General features: G+C 40.3%; 1 protein-coding gene across 2 annotated transcripts in view; it reads left to right on the forward strand.

Moving 5' to 3' along the window:
• LOC124775824 (graves disease carrier protein-like) overlaps window positions 1-27,607 on the forward strand; it is a 186,694-nt gene that overhangs the window by 153,044 nt on the left and 6,043 nt on the right. The window contains exon 7 of one of the 2 annotated variants that reach the window (XM_047250657.1): window positions 7,087-7,089. The exons of the other annotated variant lie outside the window; for it this stretch is intronic. Coding sequence (XP_047106613.1) covers window positions 7,087-7,089 — 3 coding nt within the window. The remainder of the gene's footprint in view (window positions 1-7,086; window positions 7,090-27,607) is intronic. 2 annotated transcript variants of the gene reach the window in all.

Raw genomic sequence — 27,607 nt, forward strand, 5'->3', positions numbered from 1 at the left:
GTATGAAAAGTAGTAAGAGAACATGGACAGGAGAAAGGGATGAAATGTGAAACAACCTAGTACAACTTCATATAGAGCAGAACTTAGTAATTTCTCTTGCTTTGTTGAAGAATCAGGAAAGAAAGTTGTATATTGTGGAAACAACCTGGAGACACAAGAAGGTTTCAGATAGAATAAAACAGATTTGTAATTAAATTTTAAGCTGCAAATCATGCCCAATGGTAAATGTGGAATGCAGATTCAAACTGAAGAAATTTAAAAAAGGCAGGAAGTTAAAGAGGAGCATTCTGTATAAATTAAAAGAATCATTGGCTGTAGAGAGTTTTGAAGGGAGCATTAAACAATGATTCAATGAAATGACGGAGAGGAATACAATAGAAAAAGAATGGGTAGCTTTGAGAGATGAAAATGTAAAGGTGGCTGAGTCTAATTGTTTCCTAACATGTCAAAAACTGGACATCTAATGTCTTATGATTTGAGCTAGTTTCTGCGGGCATGACTGCTCACAACTCATTAGTGTTCAATCACTTCTCACAGGGAGAACATATTGCTCTTGTGCATCACCTCCTAGGAGCACCCTAGCAGTTTCCAAGGATATAGACAAGTGTACTACTTGATATCAACTCTCCTTTTTTAACTTCCCTGCACCCAAAAATACTGAAGGGGAAGTAGTACACACAATGAAATTTTCACTCTGGATTGCCGGTGCCTCTAAATTCTTTACATAGTGTATACTACAACTTTAAGAAGTAGTGTGATCTGTCCACACCAGGGATGGACAATAGTTCTGGTGTGGGGGCCACTTTGTGGAGGCAGAGATTATCGGAGGGGTGCACGTTTTAAAAGAGTTGCATGCATTGGTTAACTTTGCCTTTCAGGGAAGGTAATATTGTGTTATAAAAATTCTGACTGTCTTAGTGGCCCACAAAACAAAATCATTAGTGTGTCGCATGCGGACCACAGGCCACTATTTGACCACACCTGGTCTACAGATTGCTGTAGTGAATGGGTTTATTGGTTAACCACATATTAGATTTGGAGTGTACGTAGTGACATGTCTATTAAATTAGACTAAGTGACATTTTGGCATCTGGTAGCTAAATATTTAGAAGTTTGTTAAATGAAACATTCTTTTGATATGTGATCTTAAAGACAAGAAGAACTGTGGTAGTTGTCTATGTGCTGTTCAGTCTGAAGATTGGTTTGGTGCAGCTTTCAATGATAGTCTGTCCTGTGCAAGCTTCTTCATCTCTTGCATAAGCTTCTTCATTTCTGCATAGTTACTGCAGCCTACATTCATTTGAACCTACTTCCTATAATAAGCCTTGGTCTCCTTCTGCAAATTTTAGTCACCCCACTTCCATCACCACATGGACTTCCTTGATGCTTCTTTATGAAAGCTGTCAATCAATCCCTTCTTTTAATGAAGTTCTGCCATATATATATCTTGTATTTCCAATTCAGTTCAGTATCTCTTCATCTGTTATTCATTTGAAATGCTTCTATTCCCTTCTTGTCTGAACAGTTTATCATCCATGTCTTGCTATCATACAAGCCCACACACCTGACAAGTATCAAGTACTTGCATTTAATTTTAACAAATTTCTCATTTTCAGAAGTGCAGAAATGCTTTTCTTGCTATCGCTAGTCTGCATTTTATTTCTCTAGACTTCAGCCACTGTAAGTTATTTTTCTCTTCAAATAAAAAAAAAAAAAAAAAACTCTTCTACTACTTTTAGTGTCTCATTTCCTAATATAATTTCATCAGCTTCTCCAGATTTAGACAACATTCGTCCACCATTGATTTACTTTCATTGATATTCATCTTATAACTTCTTTTCAAGACACTAACGATTCCATTCAATTGCTCTTCAGAGTCATTTGTTGCCGTTTAGGGAACTAAAGTTATCAGCAAACCTTTAAATATTTATTTCTTCTCCCTGAAATTGAATTTCCTTCCTAAATTCCCCCTTGGTTTTCCCCACAACTTGTTCAGTGTACAAATAGAATAACATCCGGGATACATTACACCATTGTTTCACTCCCTTATCAGCTACTGCTTTCTTTTCATGACCCTCGATGCATAGAACTGCAGTCTGATTTCAGTACAAGTTGTTGATAACTTTTTGTTTCCTGTATTTTACCCCTGCTACTTTCAGAATTTCTGGAGTGTATTCCATTCAGCATCATCAAAAGCTTTATATAAATATACATATACTGGAAACATGGATTTGCCTTTTTTCTATCTGTCCTCTGAGATACGTTGTAGGGTCAGTATTGGCTTACATATTCCTCCAGTGCTCTGGAACCCAAATTGATTTCAACTGCCAAGTATACAAGTTAAATTAAAATCATTGTGTTATATGTTTATGTAATTTGTAGCATAGTTTTGAATTTGGATATGTTGTTTAAAAAATGTGTTCTGAATGTAACTAAACCTTATAGAATGATACTAAATTGTAGCATAGAGAGGAGAACACACATGTATCAAGGATAAGGAAATTTACAAGCTTTCAGAGTCAGTGGCAGAGGATTTGAAGGGGAAGAAAGAGGGAGGAAGATAAAGAACTGGTGAGTTTTCAGAAGTGGGGAGAGTTTGAAAAAGTTATCCAGAACCTTTGGTCAAGGGAGGCTTGCTGGGTGGGATGAGAAGGAAAGACTGATTGTTGGGGACTGCACCAGATGAGATTGGAAAATCTGAGGGCTTGGAAGTGGAAGATAGGGTAATACACAATGCAGAGATTACTGACAAAACATCATGCAAGAATTGATAAGAGTGGAAAGCTAAGTACATTGTAGGTAGTAGATGTGGGGAGTAGGGAAAATAGACAGGTCAGAAAATAAGATACAAAAGACTAAAAGGCACTGAAGAAAGAATTAATTACTGAACAGAAATGCTGAGATCAAAGAGATTAATGTAAATTAAGGCCAGGTGGGTGGCAAGAAGCAACAACATACTGTAATGCCAGGTCCCACCTGTGGAGTTCTGGGAAGTTAGTGTTTGTGCGAAGAAACAAAGTGGCACATGTGGTGAAACAGGCACCAAAGTCATGAGTGTCATGTTGTAGATAATGCTCTGCAATAGGATATTGTGTGTTGCCAGTGTACAGCCACTGTCTATGTCCATTTGTTCTGATTGATAACTCGTGGTAGTCATACCAATGTAAAAGGCTGAACATAGCTAGTACATGGCATGTCATTTCACAGGTGGCTCTCACTTCGATAGTGTATGTTTTGCCAATTACAGGGCTTGTAAAGGTGGTGGTAGGAGGGTGCATTGAGCAAGTCTTATTTCTGGGACGGTCATTGGGATAGGAGCCACGAGGTAGGGAATAGGGAAATGGGTGCAGGAGGAGCATAGGGTTTGACCAGGATTTTGCAGAGATTGGGAAGGTGACAAGAAGCTATTCTAGGTGTGGTGGGAAAAATGTCAGGCAGAGTGGATCTCATTTCAGGGCATAATTTGAGGAAGCCATAGCTTTGTTGAAGTAATTGATTTATTCATTCAAGACCTGGATAATACTGAGTGACAAGAGGTGTGTTCCTAAGCTATTTTTTGAAAGTATGAGCAGTACAAGGGTTGGATGTGATAGTGTGGGAAATTTGATTTTGAACTAGCTGGTTGGGTAATTATGTCCAGTGAAGGCTGAGATCAGAATGATGGTGTATTTGTGTAAAAAGTCTGCATCTGGCATTGGGAAGGATGGCAACTGTCAAAATCAAAGTACTGTTGCTTGTCAGTTGGTTTAACATGAAAAGAAATGTGTAGCTGACCCTCAGTGAGGATGAAGTCAGTATCAAAGAAAGTTGCATGGAATTAGGATAGTGTTGCCAGATGTCTCATATTTCCTGGGACATCCCGTATTTCTGGCATAATTTTAAATGTCGCATGGGGACAGACTCTGTCCTGTATTTCACCCTTGTTCGATTATTAATGCAAAATTTAACATGCTACACTGTCTGGCACCTCTTATATACCCAAGTACCGCATGAAGATGCGATTATGTCAACTGTCAGTCTTTGATAGTGCTGGGGGGGGGGGGGGGGGGGGGTCAATATTCACCAATTCCCAACTTATCGCTTGGTGCCATGCATCTCTGTTTGCCTCTGTCTGCTTGTTTTACATTCTTCTACTTATTTACTATCCATCTCACTTTCATTCTACAATTTTATGTTTAACATTTTCATTCATTTGATAATTCCTTTAAGTGCTATACCAATATGTGTTTACAATACTGCAAGGATTTTTTAATTCAATTCTTGACTGTCATTCTATTTTAAAATTTCGCTCATTGTTTTGTGAGAGCTGCTGAGTGTTGAACAAGTTACACTTGCGAATAATTTCTCAAGCTATAGACAAAATGAGTGATTTAAGTGACAGTGACACAGATAATTCATCAAGAAGTGGTCAAATACCTTCTGAGAAAGAGAACAGGTTTATGAAGTGTTATCTGAATTGGGAAAATAGTTATTCCTGGTAAAGACAAGGAAAAGAAAACTCATACAAGGCATACTGTCACCAATACAATGAAGATTTTTTGTGTGCTCATGGAGGCTTTGCTGATGCAAAACAACATGCATCTACTAAATGTCACATGACTTTTTTAAGAGTAGAGCGTCAAGTACCTTATACAGATGTTTCTCAAAGCCTGAACTATCTGTCTCAGAGACATATAAGACTACTACTGAAGAACTCACATCTGTTTATCACATGGTAAAGCATTCTCTTAATTACAATAGTATGGATTGTTCATGCACATTATTACCATATATATGTAGTGATTCAAAAATTGCTCAAAGTTTTAGCTACGGAAGAACAAAAGTGGAATCTGTTGTATGTGAAGTACTGGCCCAAGAATCTGTTAAAAATATCTTAAGGAACATCCAAGGAGAAAATCTATACTTTTCTGTAGTGACAGGTACAAAAAAAAAAAAAAAAAAAAGGGTAGAAAAATGTTTCCAATTTGTATACAATTCTTAGATTACGATACTGGGGCTGTAAACCATCTACTGTAATTTGTAAATTTGTAGAATGTAATGATGAATGTGAATACAAAGTTTTGCAGTTATTATTATACACATTGGGTGGATTGGATGTAAATAAAATTTTAGCATTTGCTGCTGACAATACTAATGTAAACTGTGGCAGAACCTATTCCATTTATACACTTCCTCTACCTTAAAATGATAAAATTGTCAAAGCTGGTTGTTCCTTCCGTGTTCTCCACAGTGCTGTAAAATACAGCACTGATAGATTGGAAGTGGATGTAGAAATTCTGATACTGAAAATTTTCAGTCACTTCAGTAGATCTGTGAAATGAACTCCAATTTGAAGTGAATGAAATGCAATGGGAAGAAATAACAAAGCATGTCACCACAAGATTTTTATCTGTTGGTCTTGCTGTCAAAAGAGTATTGAAAACATAACCTGCACTGAAAACTCTTGTTCTCAACTTCCACAATGAAGTCCGCATCTCTTAGAGAAAATGATCCCATGTGGAGAAGAAGGGAAAAAAACTTCGGTGTATTTGTCATTTTTGAATAACATAATATTTTTGGTAGAAACAACAATGAAGAAGATTAAATCAGATTCTCTGTAAGTTGTTGAGATGCATACTGAAATGCAAGGGATTTATGAAAAGACTGAGCAAAGAATTAAACACAACTTTTTCAGAAGTAAAAAAAAACAAAAAAAAAAGAAATAATGGATGAATTAAGCACAAATACAAAACAATCTATTTGGGACAATTTTCTGCAATTCTACACCAATATTGTAAGATAGTTGCTTCCATGATATGATTTCTCAGAAAAAAATTCTTTCCAGGATATTGTTTTCAAACTTAAAATCACCAATAAATCATGACCATTTTGAAAACGCTGTATAACTTTCAAGGATCGATCAACTGACCATGGACTCCTTATACAAGGAATTTCACATAATTAAAATAAGCCTGGACATAGGAGTCTTTTGATAACAAAAATAAGTGTGTGATTGAGAAGTGGAAAAAAATCATGGAAGGGTTTTCCAAGAATGAAATCTCTAATGTTTTTCACATCTTATCATTCATCTTTAGTATCTCTTGTTCTAAGTGCTTTGTAGAAAGGATTTTTCACAGATGGAATTAAAATTTAAAATGGAGTGATGCACAAAATTAATATACCCCAGATTTGATGAAAAATGAATTAATGACCATTTCCAACTATGATTATAACCACATTGATTTTTTAAATATGTAAAATCAAACAAAAGCATGTTGAAACTTACACATTCTTCATTAAAATATAATAAAGACAAATTCACAAAAAATAATTGTGCTTCTCATTTGTCCCAGGTAAAAAAAATGAAATCTCATTTTTTTGGCCAATTGAACATTTGTCCCTAACAGGGTAAAAAAAAAAAAAAAAATCTGGCAATACTAGATTCGAATAAGCTCTCAGGTTTTCAAATATCATTTGGTGTAGTCCCTGAAAATCAGTCTTTCTTTCTCATCCTGTCCCGTAGGACCTCCTGAACTGTGTTTCTGGATGACTTTTCCATACTCTCCCCATTTCCTAAACCTCATCAATCTTCCTTCTTCCTCAGCCCTTCTGCCAGAAGAAGGGGCCACTGGGTCCGAAAGCTTGCTAATTTCCTTAACCTTTACATGTGTGTATGTACTCATGTCACCACATGGTGAGTAGATTTTCTTATCTATCCAGTTATATTGTATTTTCAAAAATTGATAAATTGTAGTGTAGGCTACATTTTGTTGACAAGCATCAGTTTATCTAATCTGTGAGTTAAGCAAAAATGAAATGCACATGGAAATGTTGTTTATATTGTGGTATTAAGTATTTGACTCTTTATGTTTGTATTTTTGTATATACTGGTTTGGTTATTCTACAATAAAGTCTTTAATGTCCATTTCAGCAGCATGATATAAAAATCTAAGCATGGGTGGCATGTGTTACTTAACATTTTAATTTCTTATTTGAGTAGATCTGTGTTGTTGGTCTTTTCTTATTCACACTGTCTTTCATTTTCCATGATTCATGGTGTCCTCTTGGTTCTCTGGAATGCTGCTATTTCTGCTGACATTACATCAGACGGTATGTTACTAGAATTGTATTAACCTGCATAAGTTGTTAAGAGATGGTATTTGTGTTTCGAAATTATTTCACTTGGTAGACTCTCTTCCATTAACTTTTTGACTGCTGTGGACACACTTGGTATAATCTGTCTTTAGCACTGAGTTTTCATTGCTTAATCTGTCTACTTTCACTGAGTGCTCTATACTCCAGTTGCTACCAGGTACTGAATAGCTAAGTGGGCAGATTTTTCCCTGTGTTGAATAGTTATGGAGTGCTTGAAGGTTAATGTTATTTGAGTATACACAATTATTTATAAAAGAGAATATGTAAATATTTTTAATTAACACTATGCTTACTGTGTTTTCTTCTCTTTTGTATTTCATGTACAGAATATATGTATCATCTAAAATGTCCTGAAGTTTGTCAGTGCAGTAGGTGATTGGAAGAAAGGCTCAGAATCAGAAACTTTAAATGGCACTGTATTGTTTACATGCACCACATGTGTTTTCCATCCATCATTTTGCAGGGACTTTAAACCAGCTTTGGCAAATTTAAAGCCTAATAGTAGTTTGTTTTGGTTTCAAATACTCTTGTTTTTTTTAAATAATGTTTTGAGAACTAGTATTTCCCATGCATTTGATGCATCTTTTTGCAGTAACTCATTAATCAGGGAATAACATTTTATGGTCTGCATTTGTATCCAGTTTGTTGGTACACTTTGTTTTGAATGAACTATGTGCTCATAAGCAGTCTCACTTGGCTTGGAATGTTTTCTAAAAAGAGGGTAGGGGAGGGAGGGGGGCAGTTGAAAATGTGCCCCAGTACATAGCAGAAGATATCCATCAAAATGTCTCCCTCCATCAGCTTTTACCTATTTTGTCACATGTGGTTTTAAAAGCTCTCTTACTAGAGATTGGTCAGGTTGGCTGCCCAATATGCTATCCAACTGACTTAGTAGTGCCTGTGGAGGTCTAGCCTGGTGACATATGAAACATAAGCTCTTGTACAGGATTAAACAGATACTTAATTGCTTACACAGCAGGGAAACTTATTGGGAGTTAACGGCTTTGGAGAAGTTTTATGCAAGAAGAACCTTAATTCAAGGAAACATGAAACTCTCTATCTAGTAACCAACCAACCAAATTGGTAATACACTATCTAAAAATGGTAGTGAACCACTCTAAGAATAAGCACATTCCTAAGTAATAAAATAGTGCCTCTTGCAGCTGGTGCAAAAAATGTTTTAACAGCTGTGATGTAAATAAACACATGCTTACATGATTTGACACTGCACAAGGAGGACTGTAACCTAGACTGTTAAATTAGCCCCCTCGGGGGAAGTGGAGCACAGTCCACAAGGTATGCTGGGAAATGCAAGCATCATCCTGATTGTGTTGTGCATTCTGAAAGAGGGTATGTGATAGGGGGCATAAGGGCTGGTGGTGGTGGTGGTGGTGGTGGTGGTGGTGGTGGTGGTGGTGGTGCTGCTGCTGCTGCTGCTGGGGGTTGTAGCCACACTACATCAGTCAGTAGTACTTCCTGGGAAACATATGCAGATGTGACATGGTTGATAGAGAAGCTGCCATTTACTAATAGGTCCAGAACGTGTGTTCCTCCGTGTAGAAATCTGTGTGGACCTGTGTACCATTGTAGAAGTGAGAGTTTGATGCCATCCATATGAAGCATCATGTATGTACATGTTTAAAGGTCACGATGTATACAGCTAGGAGATTTGTCATGTCACAAAGTGTGTGAGGGTGAACTTGTGAAGGCCAAACCCTTGACTGATGAACAAAATCACGCTAAGTTGTGGTTAGTGTGTTGGAAGGTTTGTGTGTCTACAAACTCTCCTGCAAGCTGCAGAGCTTTGCCTTAAACTAGTTCTGCTGACTAGAAATCTAGACCTGGATTGTAAGTACTCCTTAGACCCTGCAAAACATTGGTACAGCTGTGGTCCAGTTTGTTTTGTGACCCATGAGTGCCGCCTTTAGAGAATGGTGCTGCCGTTCTGTCATACTGTTACTCACTGGATGGTTGCTTATGACCTTGTGGTGAACAGTGCTGCAGAATTTGTTGAGCTGAGCAAACAGGCCATCAAATTGAGAAATCCAACTTGAAACAAAAGCGAAGGCTAAGGTATCTGCAGAGATGTTATCAACTGGCACTGCTTCCAGCCAGCAAGTAAAATGGTTAATAGTAGGGAGAATATAACAATGCCCATTCAACAGAGGCAATGGGCATATGATGTTGACTTACACAAGTGTAAATCTTGTAGTTGTGTCAGGAAAGTCCCCCGCTGATACATACACATGGCAGGAAAATTTGCTTTGTTGGCACTTTGCATATGTATAAGTCCATTCTTGGCAGTCTTTTTGCATTCCAGGCCAAACCAATCACTGAAAGACTAGGTGGAATGTTGATCTGATGCCAGGATGATGCAGGTTATGTATGCTTTCAAATGTGCACATGCAGAATGTAGTAGGCAAGAATGGACAAGGTTTTCCACTTGAGAAGTCACAGTACAGTTTGACATCTGCAGCAGGGACATTGACTAATCGCAATTCCAAGGGTTATAAAGATTCCTTCAAGAGGTTCTGTATTCCATGGTCATTCTCTTGTGCTTTGCAGTTTGAGTGAAATTGATAGTGCTTGAGATGCTGTTAATATGAGAAAGGCCATGATGTCCATGCTGAGATGAGTGATGAATGCCAGGTGGTTATGTTGGTGGAGCTGGAACGAATAAGTTAGAGGCTTATGATTCATGAAAGTAGTAAACTGTCTAGCTTCCAGTTGTGGGCAAAAGTACTTGATAGCCTCATAGATAGTAAGAATGTCTCTATTATATGCACTCCACTTTTGCTGTAAGGCTGCACCAATAGCTGTTTGGCTTGCATTGACAAGTAGTGTGAGGGTTTAATCCATGTCAGGGTGAATGGGAAATGATGCATCCATGATGCCCTGTTTAGCCACTTCAGAAGCAGAACTCGTGGCATCCATCCACTGAATCAGACTTCCAGACAAGTGTTGTGATCAGTGGTATTTGTAGCTCAGCCGAGCAAGGCAGATGTCAACAGTAGAAGTTGAGCATGCCTAGGAAGTGATGTAATTCTATAACTGTATTTGGTCAAGCAGTTTGTAAAATGGCTTCCACTTTTTCAGGTAATGGTAGCAAGCCTTTAGATGATGTCTGTTGCTGTAGGAAGTTAACTTGTGACTGACCAAATACATACTTAGCTGTGTTCGGAACCATGCTATACTGTTCTAATCACTTGAAGACTCAGTTCATTTCTGTTATGCAATGGAAAAAGACAAGAATGTCATCCAGGTAGGTGAAACAGAAAGAAAGACCTTGCAGTACTGAACTGATTAATCTTTGCCATGATTGCACAGCATTCTGTAGGCCGAATGTCATGGAAAGACTCTCAAATAACCCAAATGGGGTGATGATGGCTGTCTCTGGGATATCTTCTTCCACCATTGTGATCCAAGTAATGCCTTAGCACAATTAAGTACGTTGAATATTGTTGCACCACATGAAGCATAATAATAATCCTGTAACAGGCGCACTTGATACCGGTCTGGCATTGTCCAGGCATTGAGTGCATGACAGTCTCCACATGGACCCCAAACACCACATTTCTTTGGTACAAGGTGCAAAGGAGATGACCATGGGTTATTGGACAGACGAATAATACCTTCCTTCTGCATGGGATTAAATTCTGCCTCTGCAATGGCTAAGCAGTCAGGAGCTAGATGTCTGGATATACACGAGACAGGTGGTTCATCAGTTGGTTTAATATGGTGTATTATGTTGTGAAGAATATCCTCACCTGCCCCATGAAGTCGCATCATGACTGTAATTTGTTGCGGTAGCCCTGGCCACTTCCACAATCTTAGCCATGTGCAGTATTGCACTGCTATGGAGCACTGAATCTATCAGGCCTTTGATTCTTTGGACAGTTTACATGTTTGCCATGTTGGTAGCTGGTGGTACTGTGCTAGGAAATCAGCTCCAATTTTAGTTTCTGTCACATCAATAGTTATGAAGTCCCATGCAAAGACGTAACACAGCATCAGATCTAGTTCCATTTGCTGTGTAACCCCCTCCCCCTGTGGTTCCGGGGGTTAGAATAGGCCCGAGGTATCCTGGCCTGTCGTAAAAGGCAACTAAAAGGAGCTTCACATGTTTAACTTATAAGTTCCAGTCCCATTTTATGGTTTGACCTGCCAGTTTCAAAATCTACAGAAATGCAGGCCATATGGGGAAGGACGCCTTACGTGGTGCATGAGTTATCCATAGTGCCCATAAGATTTGCTCTCCTGAACCTCTTGTCATGGCTTTGCATCTCCACCTGCTATTCAACTATTTGGGTGAGGACATTTTCCGGGGTATGTCATCTTCTTCTGTTGTCTCCTGTCCTCATGACAAAATTGGATTTCTCTGCACCTAACATCCAGCACGGTAGCCAGTCCATTGTGGTGGGGCTGTCATGTACCCATTTGGTGGTAGCCCCCTGACAACACAGGGATCACACTGCTGATGACTAAGCTGTAAACTCCACACGTATGCCAAGGAGTAAATGCCTGTCTTCCTGGGATATCAGGACTCCCGGCACTGGCCGTCATGCCAGGTGGATTTTGCTGTGGCTGGGTGGCAACCGTGGGGAGAGCCCATGATCAGATTGGGTGGCATCAGGGTGGATAACCCGCAATGAAGCAGACTAAGTCATCTCTTGCTGGTGATTGCATGATGCCAGCAGTCTCTAAGAAGGGCAAGGTTGAGTACAATGCTAACAGATATGACTCTAAATCATTTCCCTCCCTCGCTACACAATGGGAGGAACATAGGGCTACAGAAAGAAGAGAGCGATATTCACCTCGGTGTTTAGTCTGTAGCAGAAAGGATGAAGGCTCGTTTCTACCTACGAAGCCTCAATTTTTTTGTTGAACATCTTGAGGATAAGTTTGGGGAAGTGACAGTGCCGTCCAAGATGAGAAGCGGTGCAGTCTTGATCTAGACAGGATGCCCAGATCAACCCTGGGCATTACTCGCTTGTGAGGCTGGGTGATATTCCTGTTTCTGTCACTCCCCATAAAAGCCTCAACATGTTCCAGGGGATTATTGTCCAACATGACCTCCTCTTGCAGTCTGACAACAAGCTTTGCCCCAATCTAGAACGGGCGGGGTGTTCATTTCATCTGGCGCATTTACAGGGGACCCAAAGACAACAAGGTTGCTACCAGAGCCTCATCTTGGCCTTTGAGGGTGACTAATTGCCTGAAAAGGTCAGGGTGATGGTTTACCATTGTGATGTTAAACCATACATCTCTCCTCCTGTGCAGTGCTTTAAGGGCTGTAAATTCGGGCACATGTCTTCCCACTGCACTTCCAGCACCACATGTTGAGAATGTGGACGTCTGCTGCATCCAGATACTCCATGTGCGCCTCCTCCCACTCATATCAACTGTGGAGAGCAGCACTCCCCGTGCTCACCAGACTGCACAGTACTCCAAAACGAGTGGAAAATCATGGAGTACAAAGCCCTGAATGGGTTGACTTATCAAGAGGCTAAACGTAAATTTGAATGATTACACCCCGTTCAGTTGACATCCACATATGCTGCAGCTACATGACCATCACTGTCATAAGTACCAGTCATACCACACTCTGTGCCATGAACATTGAGCCCTCCGGGCCTCCAGAACACATCTGACCCCTTGGTGGTATGGGGAAAATCTCCTTCCATTGCTCCCAAAGTACCTATTTCAGGAGCAAGCCTCCCCCCCCCCCCCCCCCACACACACACACACACACACAGGGGACATCAGTCCCCTTCCCCCAGCTGGAGAAACAACAGCCTCCACTGTCTCCTCTCGTGCAGAAGGGGTCTCTTGGGACTCCCTCTCCCAAAGTCTCCACTAATACCACAGAAGAGCTTCACGGTCTTCCTCCATGCCTGAAGCTACTTTGGAGAAGTCCTCCCAGCAAGCCCCTAAAGAGAAGCAAGAGGGCACGCAAACAAAGAAGTCTGCTAAGTAAAAGGACCCTCCAGTGGCCCCAACACCAGTATTCCCTACCAATTCTGCACCTGAGGATGAGATGGAGATCTTAGCATCCCCTGATGACCTGGATCTCATTGATGCCTCATCCACAATAGGAATGGATACAGATGGGAATTTAAGGAGATGGGACCTGGATAAACTGAAAGAACCAGAGGTTGTACAGAGTTTCAGGGAGAGCATAAGGGAACAATTGACAGGAATGGGGGAAAGAAATACAGTAGAAGAAGAATGGGTAGCTTTGAGGGATGAAATAGTGAAGGCAGCAGAGGATCAAGTAGGTAAAAAGACGAGGGCTAGTAGAAATCCTTGGGTAACAGAACAAATATTGAATTTAATTGATGAAAGGAGAAAATATAAAAATGCAGGAAATGAAGCAGGCAAAAAGGAATACAAACGTCTCAAAAATGAGATCGACAGGAAGTGCAAAATGACTAAGCAGGGATGGCTAGAGGACAAATGAAAGGATGTAGAGGCTTATCTCACTAGGGGTAAAATAGATACAGCCTACAGGAAAATTAAAGAGACCTTTGGAGATAAGAGAACCACTTGTATGAACATCAAGAGCTCAGATGGAAACCCAGTTCTACCCAAAGAAGGGAAAGCAGAAAGGTGGAAGGAGTACATAGAGGGTCTATACAAGGGCGATGTACTTGAGGACAATATTATGGAAATGGAAGAGGATGTAGATGACGATGAAATGGGAGATACGATACTGCGTAAGAGTTTGACAGAGCACTGAAAGACCTGAGCCGAAACAAGGCCCCCGGAGTAGACAACATTCCATTCGAACTACTGATGGCCGTGGGAGAGCCAGTCCTGTCAGAACTCTACCATCTGGTGAGCAAGATGTATGAAACAGGGGAAATACCCTCAGACTTCAAGAGAATATAATAATTCCAATCCCAAAGAAAGCAGGTGTTGACAGATGTGAAAATTACCTAACTATCAGTTTAATAAGTCACAGCTGCAAAACACTAACGCGAATTCTTTACAGACGAATGGTAAAACTAGTAGAAGCCGACCTCGTGGAAGATCAGTTTGGATTCCATAGAAATGTTGGAACACGTGGGGCAATACTGACCCTATGACTTATCTTAGAAGCTAGATTAAGGAAGGGCAAACCTACGTTTCTAGCATTTTTAGACTTAGAGAAAGCTTTTGACAATGTTGACTGGAATATTCTCTTTCAAATTCTGAAGGTGGCAGGGGTAAAATACAGGGAGCGTAAGGCTATTTACAATTTGTACAGAAACCAGATGGCAGTTATAAGAGTCGAAGGACATGAAAGGGAAGCAGTGGTTGGGAAGGGAGTGAGCCTGTCCCCGATGCTATTCAATCTGTATATTGAGCAAGCAGTGAAGGAAAAAAAAAAAAAAATTCGGAGTAGGCATTAAAATACATGGAGAAGAAATAAAAACTTTGAGGTTTGCTGATGACATTGTAATTCTGTCAGAGACAGCAAAGGACTTGGAAGAGCAGTTGAACGGAATGGATAGTGTCTTGAAAGGAGGATATAAGATGAACATCAACAAAAGCAAAACGAGGATAATGGAATGTAGTCAAATTAAGTCGAATGATGCTGAAGGAATTAGATTAGGAAATGAGACACTTAAAGTAGTAAAGGAGTTTTGCTATTTGGGGAGCAAAATAACTGATGATGGTTGAAGTAGAAAGGATATAAAATGTAGACTGGCAATGGCGAGGAGAGCATTCCTGAAGAAGAGAAATTTGATAACATCGAGTATAGGTTTAAGTGTCAGGAAGTCATGTATGGAAGCCATGTATGGAAGTGAAACATGGACGATAAATAGTTTGGACAAGAAGAGAATAGAAGCTTTCGAAATGTGGTGCTACAGAAGAATGCTGAAGATTAGATGGGTAGATCACATAACTAATGAGGAAGTATTGAATAGGATTGGGGAGAAGAGAAGTTTGTGGCATAACTTGACCAGAAGAAGGGATCGGTTGGTAGGACATGTTCTGAGGCATCAAGGGATCACCAATTTAGTATTGGAGGGCAGCGTGGAGGGTAAAAATTGTAGAGGGAGACCAAGAGATGAATACACTAAGCAGATTCAGAAGAATGTAGGTTGTAGTAGGTACAGGAAGATGAAGAAGCTTGCACAGGATAGAGTAGCATGGAGAGCTGCATCAAACCAGTCTCAGGACTGAAGGCCACAACAGCAACAACAACAACAGATACTCAGTTGGTGACAACAAGTGACCCTGAGGTGTAACCTGCCTCCTTGCATGCTTCATGCCTTCCCAGCCTCACAATAACGCTATCCTCCAGTGGAGTTGCTGGAGTTCTATCCACCACCTGGCTGAGCTACGGCAACTGTTAAGCTTTACACCCGATTTCTGCATTCCCCTCCAGGAAACCTGGTTCCTGGCAATGCAGACTCCTGTCCTCCGACACTTATGAGGATATTACAAGAAGCATAGCAACAATAATAGTGTGTCAGGTGGAATTTGTGTCTTTGACCTGAACTAGGTAAGCAGTGACCCTGTGCCCCTTCAAACCCCTCTTGAAGCTGTGGCTGTCAGAATAAGGATGACACGTAATATAACTGTCTACAACATATATCTTCCTACAGATGGTGCTGTACCCCTGAACACATTGGCTGCACTGATTCATCAACTCCCTAAACCTTTCCTACTTTTTGGAGATTTTAATGCCCATAACCTCTTGTGGGGTGGCACTGTGCTTACTAGCTAAGGCAGAGATGTCAAAACTGTTCTATCTCAGCTTGACCTCTGCCTCTGAAATAATGGGAACCCCCCACACATTTCAGTGTGGCTCATGGCACTTACTCAGCCATTGATTTATCCCTATGTGGCCCAGGAATTCTCCCATCTGTCCACTGGAGAGCCCATGATGACTTGTGTCATAGTGACCACCTTCCCTTCATCCTGTCACTCTCCCAGCATCATGCCAATGGATGCCTATCCAGATGGGCTTTAAAAAAGGCAGACTGGGAAGCTTTCACCTCTGCTGTCACTGTTGAATCTCCCCCACATGGTACCATTAATGTGGTAGTTGAGAGGGCCACTAGAACAATCATTTCTGTGGCGGAGAACATGATCCCTTGTTCTTTAGGGTGACCCAGTGAAAGTCAGTACCTTGGTGGTCGCTGGAAATCGCTGAGGCCATTAAAGATCATCAGTGAGCTCTACAGCGACATAAGTGGCACCCTTCACTAGAGCACCTAATAGTTTTTAAATGGCTCTGTGCCAGCGTTTGCCAGCTTATAAAAAGACGGAAACAGGAATGTTGGAAGGGGTACGTCTCGACCATTGGCTGCCATGTGACACCTTACCAAGTCTGGATGATCAGGCATGTTTGTGGGTACTAGAGCCTGACAGGTGTCATTGGCATTATCATCAATGACGTGTTATCTACCAATCCAAACACAATTGCCGAGACTTTGCTGAACACTACGCTCGAGCCTCTGCATCGGAGAATTATCCGCCAGCATTTTGCACCCTCAAATAGTGGATGGAAAGGAATGCCTTCTCATTCACTGAACGTCACAGTGAACCATATAATGCTCCATTTACAGAGAGGGAGCTCCTCAGCTCCTGGGCCAGATTGGATCCACAGTCAGATGATCAATCATCTCTAGTCTGACTACAAGCAACATCTTGTCATCATCTTCAACTGGATCTGGTGTGATGGCATCTTTCCATAGTAAGAGAGCACAATCATTCCAGAGCTCAAACCCAGCTAATGTCCACTTGACGTGGATAGCTGTTGGCCCATCAGCCTCACCAGCGTTCTTTGTAAGCTGTCAGAACATGTGGTAAGTCGGCGGTTGTCTTCGGTCCTGGTGTCACGTGGCCTACTGGCTCCATGCCAGGGCTGTTTCCGCAAGGGTCGCTCAACCACTGATAATCTAGTTTCCCTCGAGTCTACCATCCAAACAGCTTTTTCCAGATGCCAACACTTGGTTGCTGTCTTTTTTTGATTTGCGAAAAGCTTACAACATGACCTGGTGACATCATATCCTTGCCACATTATATGAGTATAGTCTCCAGGGCCCATTCACGATTTTTATCCAAAATTTCCTGTCGCTCCATACTTTCCATGTCCAAGTTGGTGCCTCCCATAATTTCCCCCATATTCAGGAGAATGGGGTTCCGCAGTGCTCTGTATTGATTGTATCTCTATTTTTAGTGGCCATTAACGGTCTAGCAACAGCTGTTGGGCTGTCTGTCTCACCTTCTCTGTATGTAGATGATGCCTGCATTTTGTACTGATTCACCAGTACCGGTGTTGCTGAGCAGCACCTGCAGGGAGCCATCCACAAGGCACCATCATGGGCTCTAGCCCACAGCTTCCAGTTTTCTGCCACAAAGTCATGTGTTATGCACTTCTGTCAGCATCATACTGTTCATCCTGAACCAGAACTTTACCTTAATGATGATCCACTCACTGTGGCGTTAAGCTGGCAATGGGAGCTGGAGCCTTTAGGATGAGTCTGGTGACCAGCGCCCTGGTGGAGGCCTGAGCCCTCCATTGAAGGTTAGGTGTGCACAATTGCTCGCCAGTTACATTGCACACATTTGCAGTTCTCCTGAGCATCCGAATTACTGTCTTCTTTTTCCACCCATGGCAGTTCATCTCCCACATTGGAGGCCCAGGTCAGGACTTACGATTGCGCTTCACGTCTGATCTCTTCTGTCTGAAGTGGAGTCCTTGACTTTACTACTTATACTTGAAGTCCATTATGTACACCTCCATGGTGTAGACCTAGGCCGAAGAGGGCACCCGCTCATGCCCTGGCGAGTCGTTTCTTCTCTGTTCTGACTCCTTGAGCAGCCTACAAGCTATTGACCAGTGCTACCTCTGCCATCCTTTGGTAGGGACCATCCAGGAGACCATCTATGCCCTGGAATGGTCCAGTCAATATGTGGTGTTTGTGTGGACCCTAGGCCATGTCAGAATCCCAGGCAATGAACTTGCCGGCAGGCTGGCCAAACAGGCTACACAGAAACCGCTTCTGGAGATTGGCATCCCTATAACTGACCTGCAGTCATTAGTATGCCACAAGGTTTTTTGGCTTTGGGAGACAGAATGGCATAATCTCAGTATGTACAACAAACTGCCTGTCATTAAGGAGATTACGAATATGTGGAAGTCCTCCATGCGGGCCTCTTGCAGTGACTCTGTGGTTCTCTGCCAGCTCTGTATTGGCCATACGTGGCTAACACATTGCTGCCTCCTCCATCGCGAGGATCCATATATGACTGTCATCCACATCTTGCTGGACCACCCACTTTTACCCCCTCTGTGGCAGACTTTTAACCTTCACAGCACCCTACCTTCAGTGTCGGGTGACAATGCCTCAACAGCAGATTTAGTTTTACATTTTATTTGTGAGGGGAGTTTTTATTGTACCATCTAAGAGTGAGCATTTAGCCTTCTCTCTGGGGCTGCCACCCTCCCTCCATTTTAACTCTGTTGCACTTTCTTTGCATTTGTTTGTCTTGGTGGCCATCTTTTCCCTACATGTGTTCATCTCACCTTGTCTTTTTGGGGTGGACATTTTAATGTGTTGCAGAGTGGCTGCTCATCCTCTTTTATTCTTATGATCAGCCAGCCCAGACCATCTGCTCGATGGTTTTAATACCGTTTTCTACTTTTCCTTGTGGTGTATGTTTTCCTCGGGTGTGGTTCCCCATTCTTTTTCCCCCTTTTACTTTCTCAAACATACTTTGGGAGTTTTTGTACCTTGAGCCTGGCTTATGTCAGGAAAAAGGGACTGATGACCCTGTAGTTTGGTCCCTTTATACCCCAAACCAACCAACCAACAAATCAGTTGTCTGCTTAAAAGCCTACTTTATTTGGATGAAATAAGAGTAATATTCTTTAAACTAAAATAGGCTTTTGTCAATGAAAAGCCTTTAATGTGGATAAGATTCACTATTGGATACCTTGTAAGCTTTCCCAAACAGTTTCTAATTTCAAATGAACATTTTCCTCTGATGGTGGAAGAATTTTACTGAAGTGAAGAAGCATTCTCCACAGTTACACAGAACATAATGTAATTAAAAACTGAAAAGTCCATAAGTAGATGAATAGGTCAATTGTTAACTTTTTGCCTAAACTAAGAGAAGAGAAAAAAACGAAGCAATAAAGCTTGTCAGTCTCTACCTCTCTTCACTTTGACAACCTACAATTGATGGATTCTTCCTTATCCTCCTTGGTGTATCACTAAAATCAATTGGCTTCATTGAATACAAATATCATCATGTTTTGTGTTAGAAATATAATGAAAGATGTCTATTTCTTACTTGACACTTCTGTACTGAAGTCAATCCTAAAATACATGGGTAAAAGAACTAAAATGACTGTTTTATGATTAAAATATGTTATAAAGCATGATTCTGTGCCAATAATTTACGTCTGTTGGATTTTTCAGAGTCTGTAGAACTATTAACTACATCAGTTGTTGTACAAATAGAGCAATATGTTGTACCCGCTGAAGCATAAGGTTCAGAACTATTACTCTGAAATTCTTAGATGAGTGTCACAGTTTCTGATATTGAAAAATAAATCTCACTGTCAATTTTACTGTCTGTTAGGTTTCTCCTTTTGCATAAATATGATTGTCATTTTACTAGCACAACTGAAATTTACTTTGTAGAACAGCACAATGAAGATTACAAAACTGTAGTGTCCAATTTGATAATTCGTCACTACAGGGATAAACTGAAAACCTCAACAGGAGACACCACCATTAAATGCCCACAAATATTCCAGTTCAGTCACCTAAACTTTGAAGAGCTACTGGGGGAACAGGATAGAAGTACAGCTGTCTATATTAAGACACTCACAGCATGAATGTACCTGACTGCACCATCTCAATAGGCACAGTTGGGGTTGAGGAGGTAGCATGAATATATTACCTCTACAGTACCATAGGAAAGGCAGATTGGTGCATGTTACGAGATTCACAGCGCCAAGGGAGAAGTATGGTACTTTGCATTAGTGTGTCTACTGCAGTCAAGGGGTTAATGTTTAGTCAGATTTCTGCACCAAATGATTTCAGGTTGAACTGGCCAGTTGCATTGTGCTACTTTAAATTCTTATTAGTAGTCTACATGACCCTTACATACAGTATAAGTAATAAAAGCTATACTTTGCTACAGAAACGGTGTGTTAACGCTCTTACAGCTTTTTTCTAACAATGTAAATGTCATTTTTGTTAACATAGTCAGTAAAAAATTGACTTTTTCAATTTAAAATTACCATATTATAAAAATTGAAACTTTATTAAACAAATACCATGTGATTTGAAAAAAAAATTTGAAGTAATTAACCTCTAGTGGGTTTGTCAATTCTGGGTACTTTGGAAGTACTTGTCTTATTGCTGACACATTCCCTAATTTTGGCACTTGTTATGCGAATGATCAAAGCTAAAAACATAATTTTATTGAAATGCGTGGTTAGAAACATTCAATTAGCACTGTATTTATGGTATACCAGGATGTCAAAATAGGCTTTGTTACTGTTGTTGCCTTCAGTAAAACTTTCATTGGTATGTGATGTCAGCCATATTATAAAAACAAAAACAATCAGTTATTGACAAAATTATTTCCTTCTCGTCCCATATGGTAACTCCCCTGACCCATAGTTCTGCATGACTTTCCCACAATCTACCCCTTTTCCTAGACCTCTCCAGTCCTTTTCCTTCACCCCTCTTCCTTCCCCTTCAACCCTTCTGCCTGAAGAAGGAGCCACTGGCTCCAAAAGCTGGCCAATTACAACCATCTTTTATGGTGTCAAACAATGGACAATCCAGGATTGAATGTAACAATATTAAGAGAAGGAAAGTTGCTACTCATCATACAGCGGAGATGCTGAATTGCAAATAGGCACAACGAAAAGACTCTCATAATTAAAGCTTTCCGCCATTAAGGCCTTTGTCAACACTAGACACGCACATGCATGCATGCGCACACCCACCCACACCCACCCACGCACACACACACACACACACACACACACACACACACACACACACACACAACTGCAGTCTCAGGAAACTGAAACCACAGTTTTAGTGGTTTCAGTTTCCTGAGACTGCAGTCGTGTGTGTGAGTTGCGTTTGCATGAGAGAGAGAGAGAGAGAGAGAGAGAGAGAGAGAGAGAGAGAGAGAGAGAGAGAGAGAGTGTGTGTGTGTATCTAGTGTTGATGAAGCCTTAATGGCTTGAAGCTTTAATTGTGAGAGTCTCTTTGTTGTGCGTGTCTGTGATTCAGAATCTCCACTATATGGTGAGTAGCAACTTTCCTTCTCGTAATATCATCTTTTATCTATGTGTTCTGCTGCCGCTTGGTGAAAGGATTTTTATCCATCCAGCCATATTGTAATATAGACCAGTCTTTCAGCCACAATTACAAGAATCTTCATCAGGATTGCGTTTTTGTGATGCTGTCCCCATTTAACTTGGCTTGAATAAGTTTCTTAATATTTAGGTTTAGCCTTGAAAAGTAGTCTCATGCATACTTACTTCTGTTTGTCTACAGAAAGAGTCAATGAGGGAAAAAAAGTATTCCACAAACTTCCTAACCCCCAATTATCATTTTGTTGTAATAATTAATGATTCATGTTATGATCATGCAGTGGCAGCATTTGACTGGTGTGCTTCACATAACGTAGATAAAAAATACAATCAACACTTCAGTTAATGAGGGAATATATCTTTTTAAATTTTGAATGTAAGACTGGGCCAATATCGGTGCAACTACATGGCTTTCAGATGAGGATTTATTTGTTGTGACTGAAAGCTACAATCTATATATCCCTGGTAATGGAAAAATAAATGAAAATAGTGATCATTTTCATCAGTTGGAAGGATCTTAAAAGTAGACAAAAATATGACCTTGTATAGAGCCAGACATAAAAATGAAAAAATAATGTAGAAAAAAGACAAATGGCCCATTCAGATAAAATAAGTAGAAATGAAACAATGTGGAAAACAGATGAAATATTTAGCACCTACAGAAGAAGAAGGTCAAAGTTTTAATTATGGGAAGAAAGTTACATTTTCTAAGAGCTCCACATGAGCACAATAGGATGGTTAGCAAGCAAGACCAGGATGAGTTAGGAGTCTGTCAGATAATCCTCTCATGAAAAAATAAATAAATAAAATAAAAACAATATTAAGTCTTCGGTATGAGAGCAGAATATAAAGATGGGCATTTGCAGAAATACAAATCAGCCAATTATTCCCAGAGATCATATTAGTGGAGTGAGGGAACTTTACTATTATGGTCTCCACATTTCAGAGTTTACAGCAGAGCTGATATTATCAGTTTTTACTACAAATTTCTCCAACTTCCTAAGTGCCTTCCTCAGTTATACGGAGCACATATTTCATTTGCCACCAGTAATAGCTCCAACCAAACTTGAGAGATTGTTAGCCCCCATTTGTAACAGTAATGATTCCCTGCTGCTGACAATGGTGTTCTGTTGCAAGTCTGATTCTAACATATTCTCTGTACTGGACTGACATGGTATTCAATAAGGTCTAAGCTGACTGAAAACCACACACATGCTGTTTTTTAGCTAAAATTTGATCCATCTGGCATTTGCAAGCTGTAGCACCTCATTTACTAAACCATCCCACAAGTTTGGCTCTAAGGGAAGGTAATAGTGTGTTTGAATAATTTAATTAAGAGAGGATGTGGCTTAACCAAAAGTTTGGCATCAGCACTCAATTTGCTTATATGTCAGCAACAGTAGTATCTGTCTGATATGGCAGTTATCTTGGAAGCTCACTCACAACAGAAGTTGATGCCAGGACGCAATTGTTGTTATAAAAGCAAAAACTGTAAAGATGATGATTTTATTGGAATCAAAACAGTGAGCAACTGAGACTGCGCACAACATATCTTAGGAAGACAGGTAAGGAACCTGTTGAAATATTACAGGAAGAATGACATATATGAGGGCTGGAACTTCAACAGTGGCAACTATTTATTTACAAGTTATACAAAATAGACACATATTTCAAAGTTTTACTGTCATTCTGAGTAATCACCAGCGTTGTTTATAACCCATTTCCAGTGATGTGGAAGTTGTAGGATAACCTTAGCAGCACCAGTTGTGTTGATAGTTAGAAATCAATTTGAAGTCCCAAGGGTTTAAGTCTGTAGAGAGTGGTGGGTGGTACATCATTTCCAAGCAAACAAATCAGCCTTAATTTGCACCACATGCTCCCAAGCATCATCCTGCAAAGTAATGGGTGGATCCTATAGAAAATAACACTGCTTCTTTCTCTAAGCTGGTCACTTGCTGTTTTCCAAATATGAACAGGCTGAGAAGTGTTTAACTCCCTGGAGAGAAGCTCTTGTGACTTCAACTTAATTTCTTAATTGAAGGGAAGCCCTTCATGGCTTTTGCTTTAGACTTGTTACAGAGATCCTTGAGGCAACAGACTGTTTCAATCGAACTATAAATGCAACTTACACTGCTAAGGTTGTTGTTGGGTTGTTTTTTGGGGGAGAAGACTAGACAGAGAGGTCGTCAGTCTCGTGGACTAGGGAAGGATGGGGAAGGAAGTCAGCCATGCTCTTTCAGAGGAACCATCCCGGCATTTGCCTGGAGGGATTTAGGGAAATCACGGAAAACCTAAATCAGGATCACCAGACGCAGGACTGAACCATCATCCTCCCAAATGCGAGTCCAGTGTGCTAACCACTGCTAAGAGTATCAAATGACTTCCTTATCACTGGCAATGGGTTATACACAATGCTGGTGACTACTTTGAAGGACAATAAAACTTTGAAACAAGTGTGTGTTTTATAGAAGATGTAAATAAATACTTTGTCCAATAGCATTAATGAGACCACTTGCCCAAAGCCTTAATAAGCACCTTTTACAGTGCAGACTGCTGCAAGATGTGCAGAAAGAATCAGTGAGATTCTAGAAGGTACTGACAGGTATGTGGAGCCATGCTTGCTCTAGTGCTGCTGCCAACTGCAGTAGGTTTCTTGGTTGAGGATCCATGGTGAGAGCAGCCCGACAAAGGTGGTCCCATAGACCCTTGATTGAGTTTAAATCTGGGATACTTGGTAGCCAGGAGAGTATAGCAAACTCATGATGTCTCTCTTTGCACCATGTACACACACTTCAAGCTCTATGACACATTGCAGTGTCCTGCTGGTAGCTGCCACTGAAAAATGAATTGCGTGCAGTGGTGAACATGGTACCAAAGGAGAGATGCATACTTGGGTTGATCCACTGTGCCTTCCAGAGTAATGAGATCACCAAGAGAATGCCACAAAACCATTCCACAGACCATAATGTTCCATCCTCCAGATGTGTCATGCCACACACGACAACAGCCATCTGCTGATGGAGCATAAAATGTGATTCATCTGAAAAGACCACCTTTCACCACTCAGTGAATGTCCCGGCGTGGTATTGGTGTGCAATTTCCGGCCTTCATTGCCAGTGAATGGCAGTCAGCATGGGTGCATGAACCAGGTGCCTGCTGCAGAGGACCATATGCAGCAATGTTTGCTGAACTGTCATTGAGGAGACTGTGTTGGTAGTCTCTCGGTTCTTGGGCCAGTCAGTCGCTAAACAGTTTCACGTCTATTCACCCATAAATGTCTCCACAGCTATCATTCATCTGTGTCACCTATGGTCCTTGGTTTTGGATAGTGCCATGCACAGTATACTTTAACCATGGTGGCATGTGAACAGTTTCCATATAGGAAATGCTTTCAACCTTGGCCTGAAAGCCAATGATCCTGCTGTTTTTGACATCATATAAATTGGTCCATTTCTGCATTAAGCCATAAACTGTACTGTTTTCCTCATTCTCCAGGCATTCTTTACATGCCCTCCACTGCTAGTGCTGCCACCTGTGAGCCGTGAGTGGTTATTGCACATTGACATTGAACATAGGCAGCACATTAATGTGACAGTTCCCCATACCAAAATTCCAAGCCCTGTATACGTTGCTACTGTTCTATCCATAGGACACTGTAATTTATTCTTTGAACAGTACACACACATGAAAGACGAAGTACAATACAAATAACAATACACAAGTGGCCAGCAGAGTCTTGCACTCTGGCCTATATATTCTTAGTTCAACAGGGAGCACAGCCAGTAGGTTGCGCATGCAGCTGCTGTTGTATTAGCAGGCCGGGTGGCCTCTAGTGACCAAATCATGCACAGACTTCATGTGCAAACTATGAAGTGGTGCACCCACAAAATTGGTAGTTACAGCAGCTGCAAACCCTGAAATATCAAAGTTATGTGTTATGCCGAGAAAACTTGAATTCTCACAGGCTTTTGTTGTTACTTGTCATGAAATTAATCTCTGATGAGAATACTTATTACACGCACTGCTGAAATATTTAATGGTAGGTTTAAATGTTCCTTGAAATTGTTTTGTAGGTAAGGATGTCTACCATTGGGAATTTTTTATATGACTACACTACCAGAGAAGGCATTCAGGTGATAGGGAGTGCTGCATACTATTGTTATCAATCAAGTAATCGATGCTGAAGGCGAGACATTGTGAACTTGGCTTTGAAAATTTCATTTATTGAATAGTGTACAAACAGACCTATGGCCATGCTGTTTGGTCCCCTTCGCCAGACCAACACCACCACCACAAACAACAACAACAACAACAACAACAACAACAACAAGAGTACAAACAGTTGGTTCTCCTTATTGCTTCACAAATCAAGGTTATGTTTATTGACAAATTATCACAGAAGGCTATGTAAGAGAAATAATACAAAGATCAAAAGTTTTCGTGTGGTAGCTGTGGTTCCATAAGCATGGGAAATTTCTTGTAGGGCTGTGCATCTGCTGCCACCACTGATGGAAGTAGCAAGCACATTTGTAAGAACTTCACAATAGATTTATGAGAAACAGTGAAACTGAATTTCAAGTTAAGTTCATTACATTAGCTTGTACACAGCATTACATGTGTTGTTTTGAACATGAATACGGTTCACTCACTCGTGGTTCACAAAATGCTGTCTCCAAGCAGAAGCAAGAGAATGTGTCAGTAACAATCAATCTCATTTATTTAGAAAAGACGAGTCACAGCCTATTGGCATGTTTGGAACATATTGTGATCTGTGATGAAATCTTTATTTCCTCAGATGAAAAATCAATCAACAGAAAGGTAGAATAAAGTCTCAGAAAATGAGATGCATGGAAATTATGGGAAACTGGTGTTTTGGGACACACAGTTTTAGTGATAACATTCTTGGAAACATGTTAATCAGATACACTTTTCCCATAAATTATGTAAATATATGGTTTCTGGTTCTGTCAGTACTTGGTAATAATGTAAATATTAAAATACGCTGTCATTTTTGCGACAAATGGAAATTTTTACATCAGTGAATGTTGAAATATTCAAATATGAAGTAGTCAAGGATATATTTACACACTAACAGCAACTGTAAAACATAGCTAGAAATGTAGTTGCCTTTTCTGCTAATTGAGATATATCATCATAAGGACCTATATTATTAACTTAGGTAGATGAAAAAATGTTTTCATTTATGATGAGAGCTATATAACACTGTATGTACGAATATCATTGGAAATAGTACAATGAAAATATAACAAGTGGTCCAGAGCATATAATGTAATTACTCTGTGTTTAAAGAAATTTTTGTACTTTCAGAATAGCTGTAAAAGGATTTTTGCCCCACACCAATATAAGCAACTAGCTCCTTTATGTTTATTTCATCAGTCTGCTGCCAGTGAAATCAGGGCTATGGGAAAATAATGAAGTAAATGACAAATGAATACGTGACAGCTGTTGTCATTTCTTATCTGTGTACACAGATTTGTTTCTTTTTGCAGTTTTTGTAGTATACCATAAGATGGTTTCAATAATAATGGGTACTGACAGTCGTGTAAGCTACAGCTAATGTAGAAAATGTCTTGACAAAACAAAAATGTTTTCCTAAACTGGATGCTCTGAAAGCTCAAAGTGCCACTTTTATGATTTGTGAGACTAGGCCAGGCCTTTCAGAATTGGCATTGAAGATAATACCAAAATTATGTTCTTAAATTATTAATTCATTAGATATCCAATTTGTGACTACTTAGTATTAACATGTTCAATATCTCAAGGTTAATTACAGAAAAAATTGTTTTTGTGAAACATTAGTTAGATATTGAACCTATATATAATTATATGGATAGAAACACTTGAGAATGAGAGAGAGTCAGTGGGTGAGAGAACACAGACAACATGGGCAGTATGACATTGCCCTACAGCATGAAGGCCTAAAACTTTGTCTGTGTCCTCATTAAAACTGACAGGAATAAACGTAATTACACTGCATTGCAGACTTATTGGTGGTTTCTGTCCATCAGACTAGGACTAGTTTAAATGAATGGCCAGTAAAATTTTTGGGTGTATCAAAACTGAGGAAAAAATAGAAGTGGCAGTGGGGGTGGTGAGAGAAAG

This window comes from Schistocerca piceifrons, chromosome 2 (genome assembly GCF_021461385.2).
Source record: "Schistocerca piceifrons isolate TAMUIC-IGC-003096 chromosome 2, iqSchPice1.1, whole genome shotgun sequence".
Taxonomy (NCBI): domain Eukaryota; kingdom Metazoa; phylum Arthropoda; class Insecta; order Orthoptera; family Acrididae; genus Schistocerca; species Schistocerca piceifrons.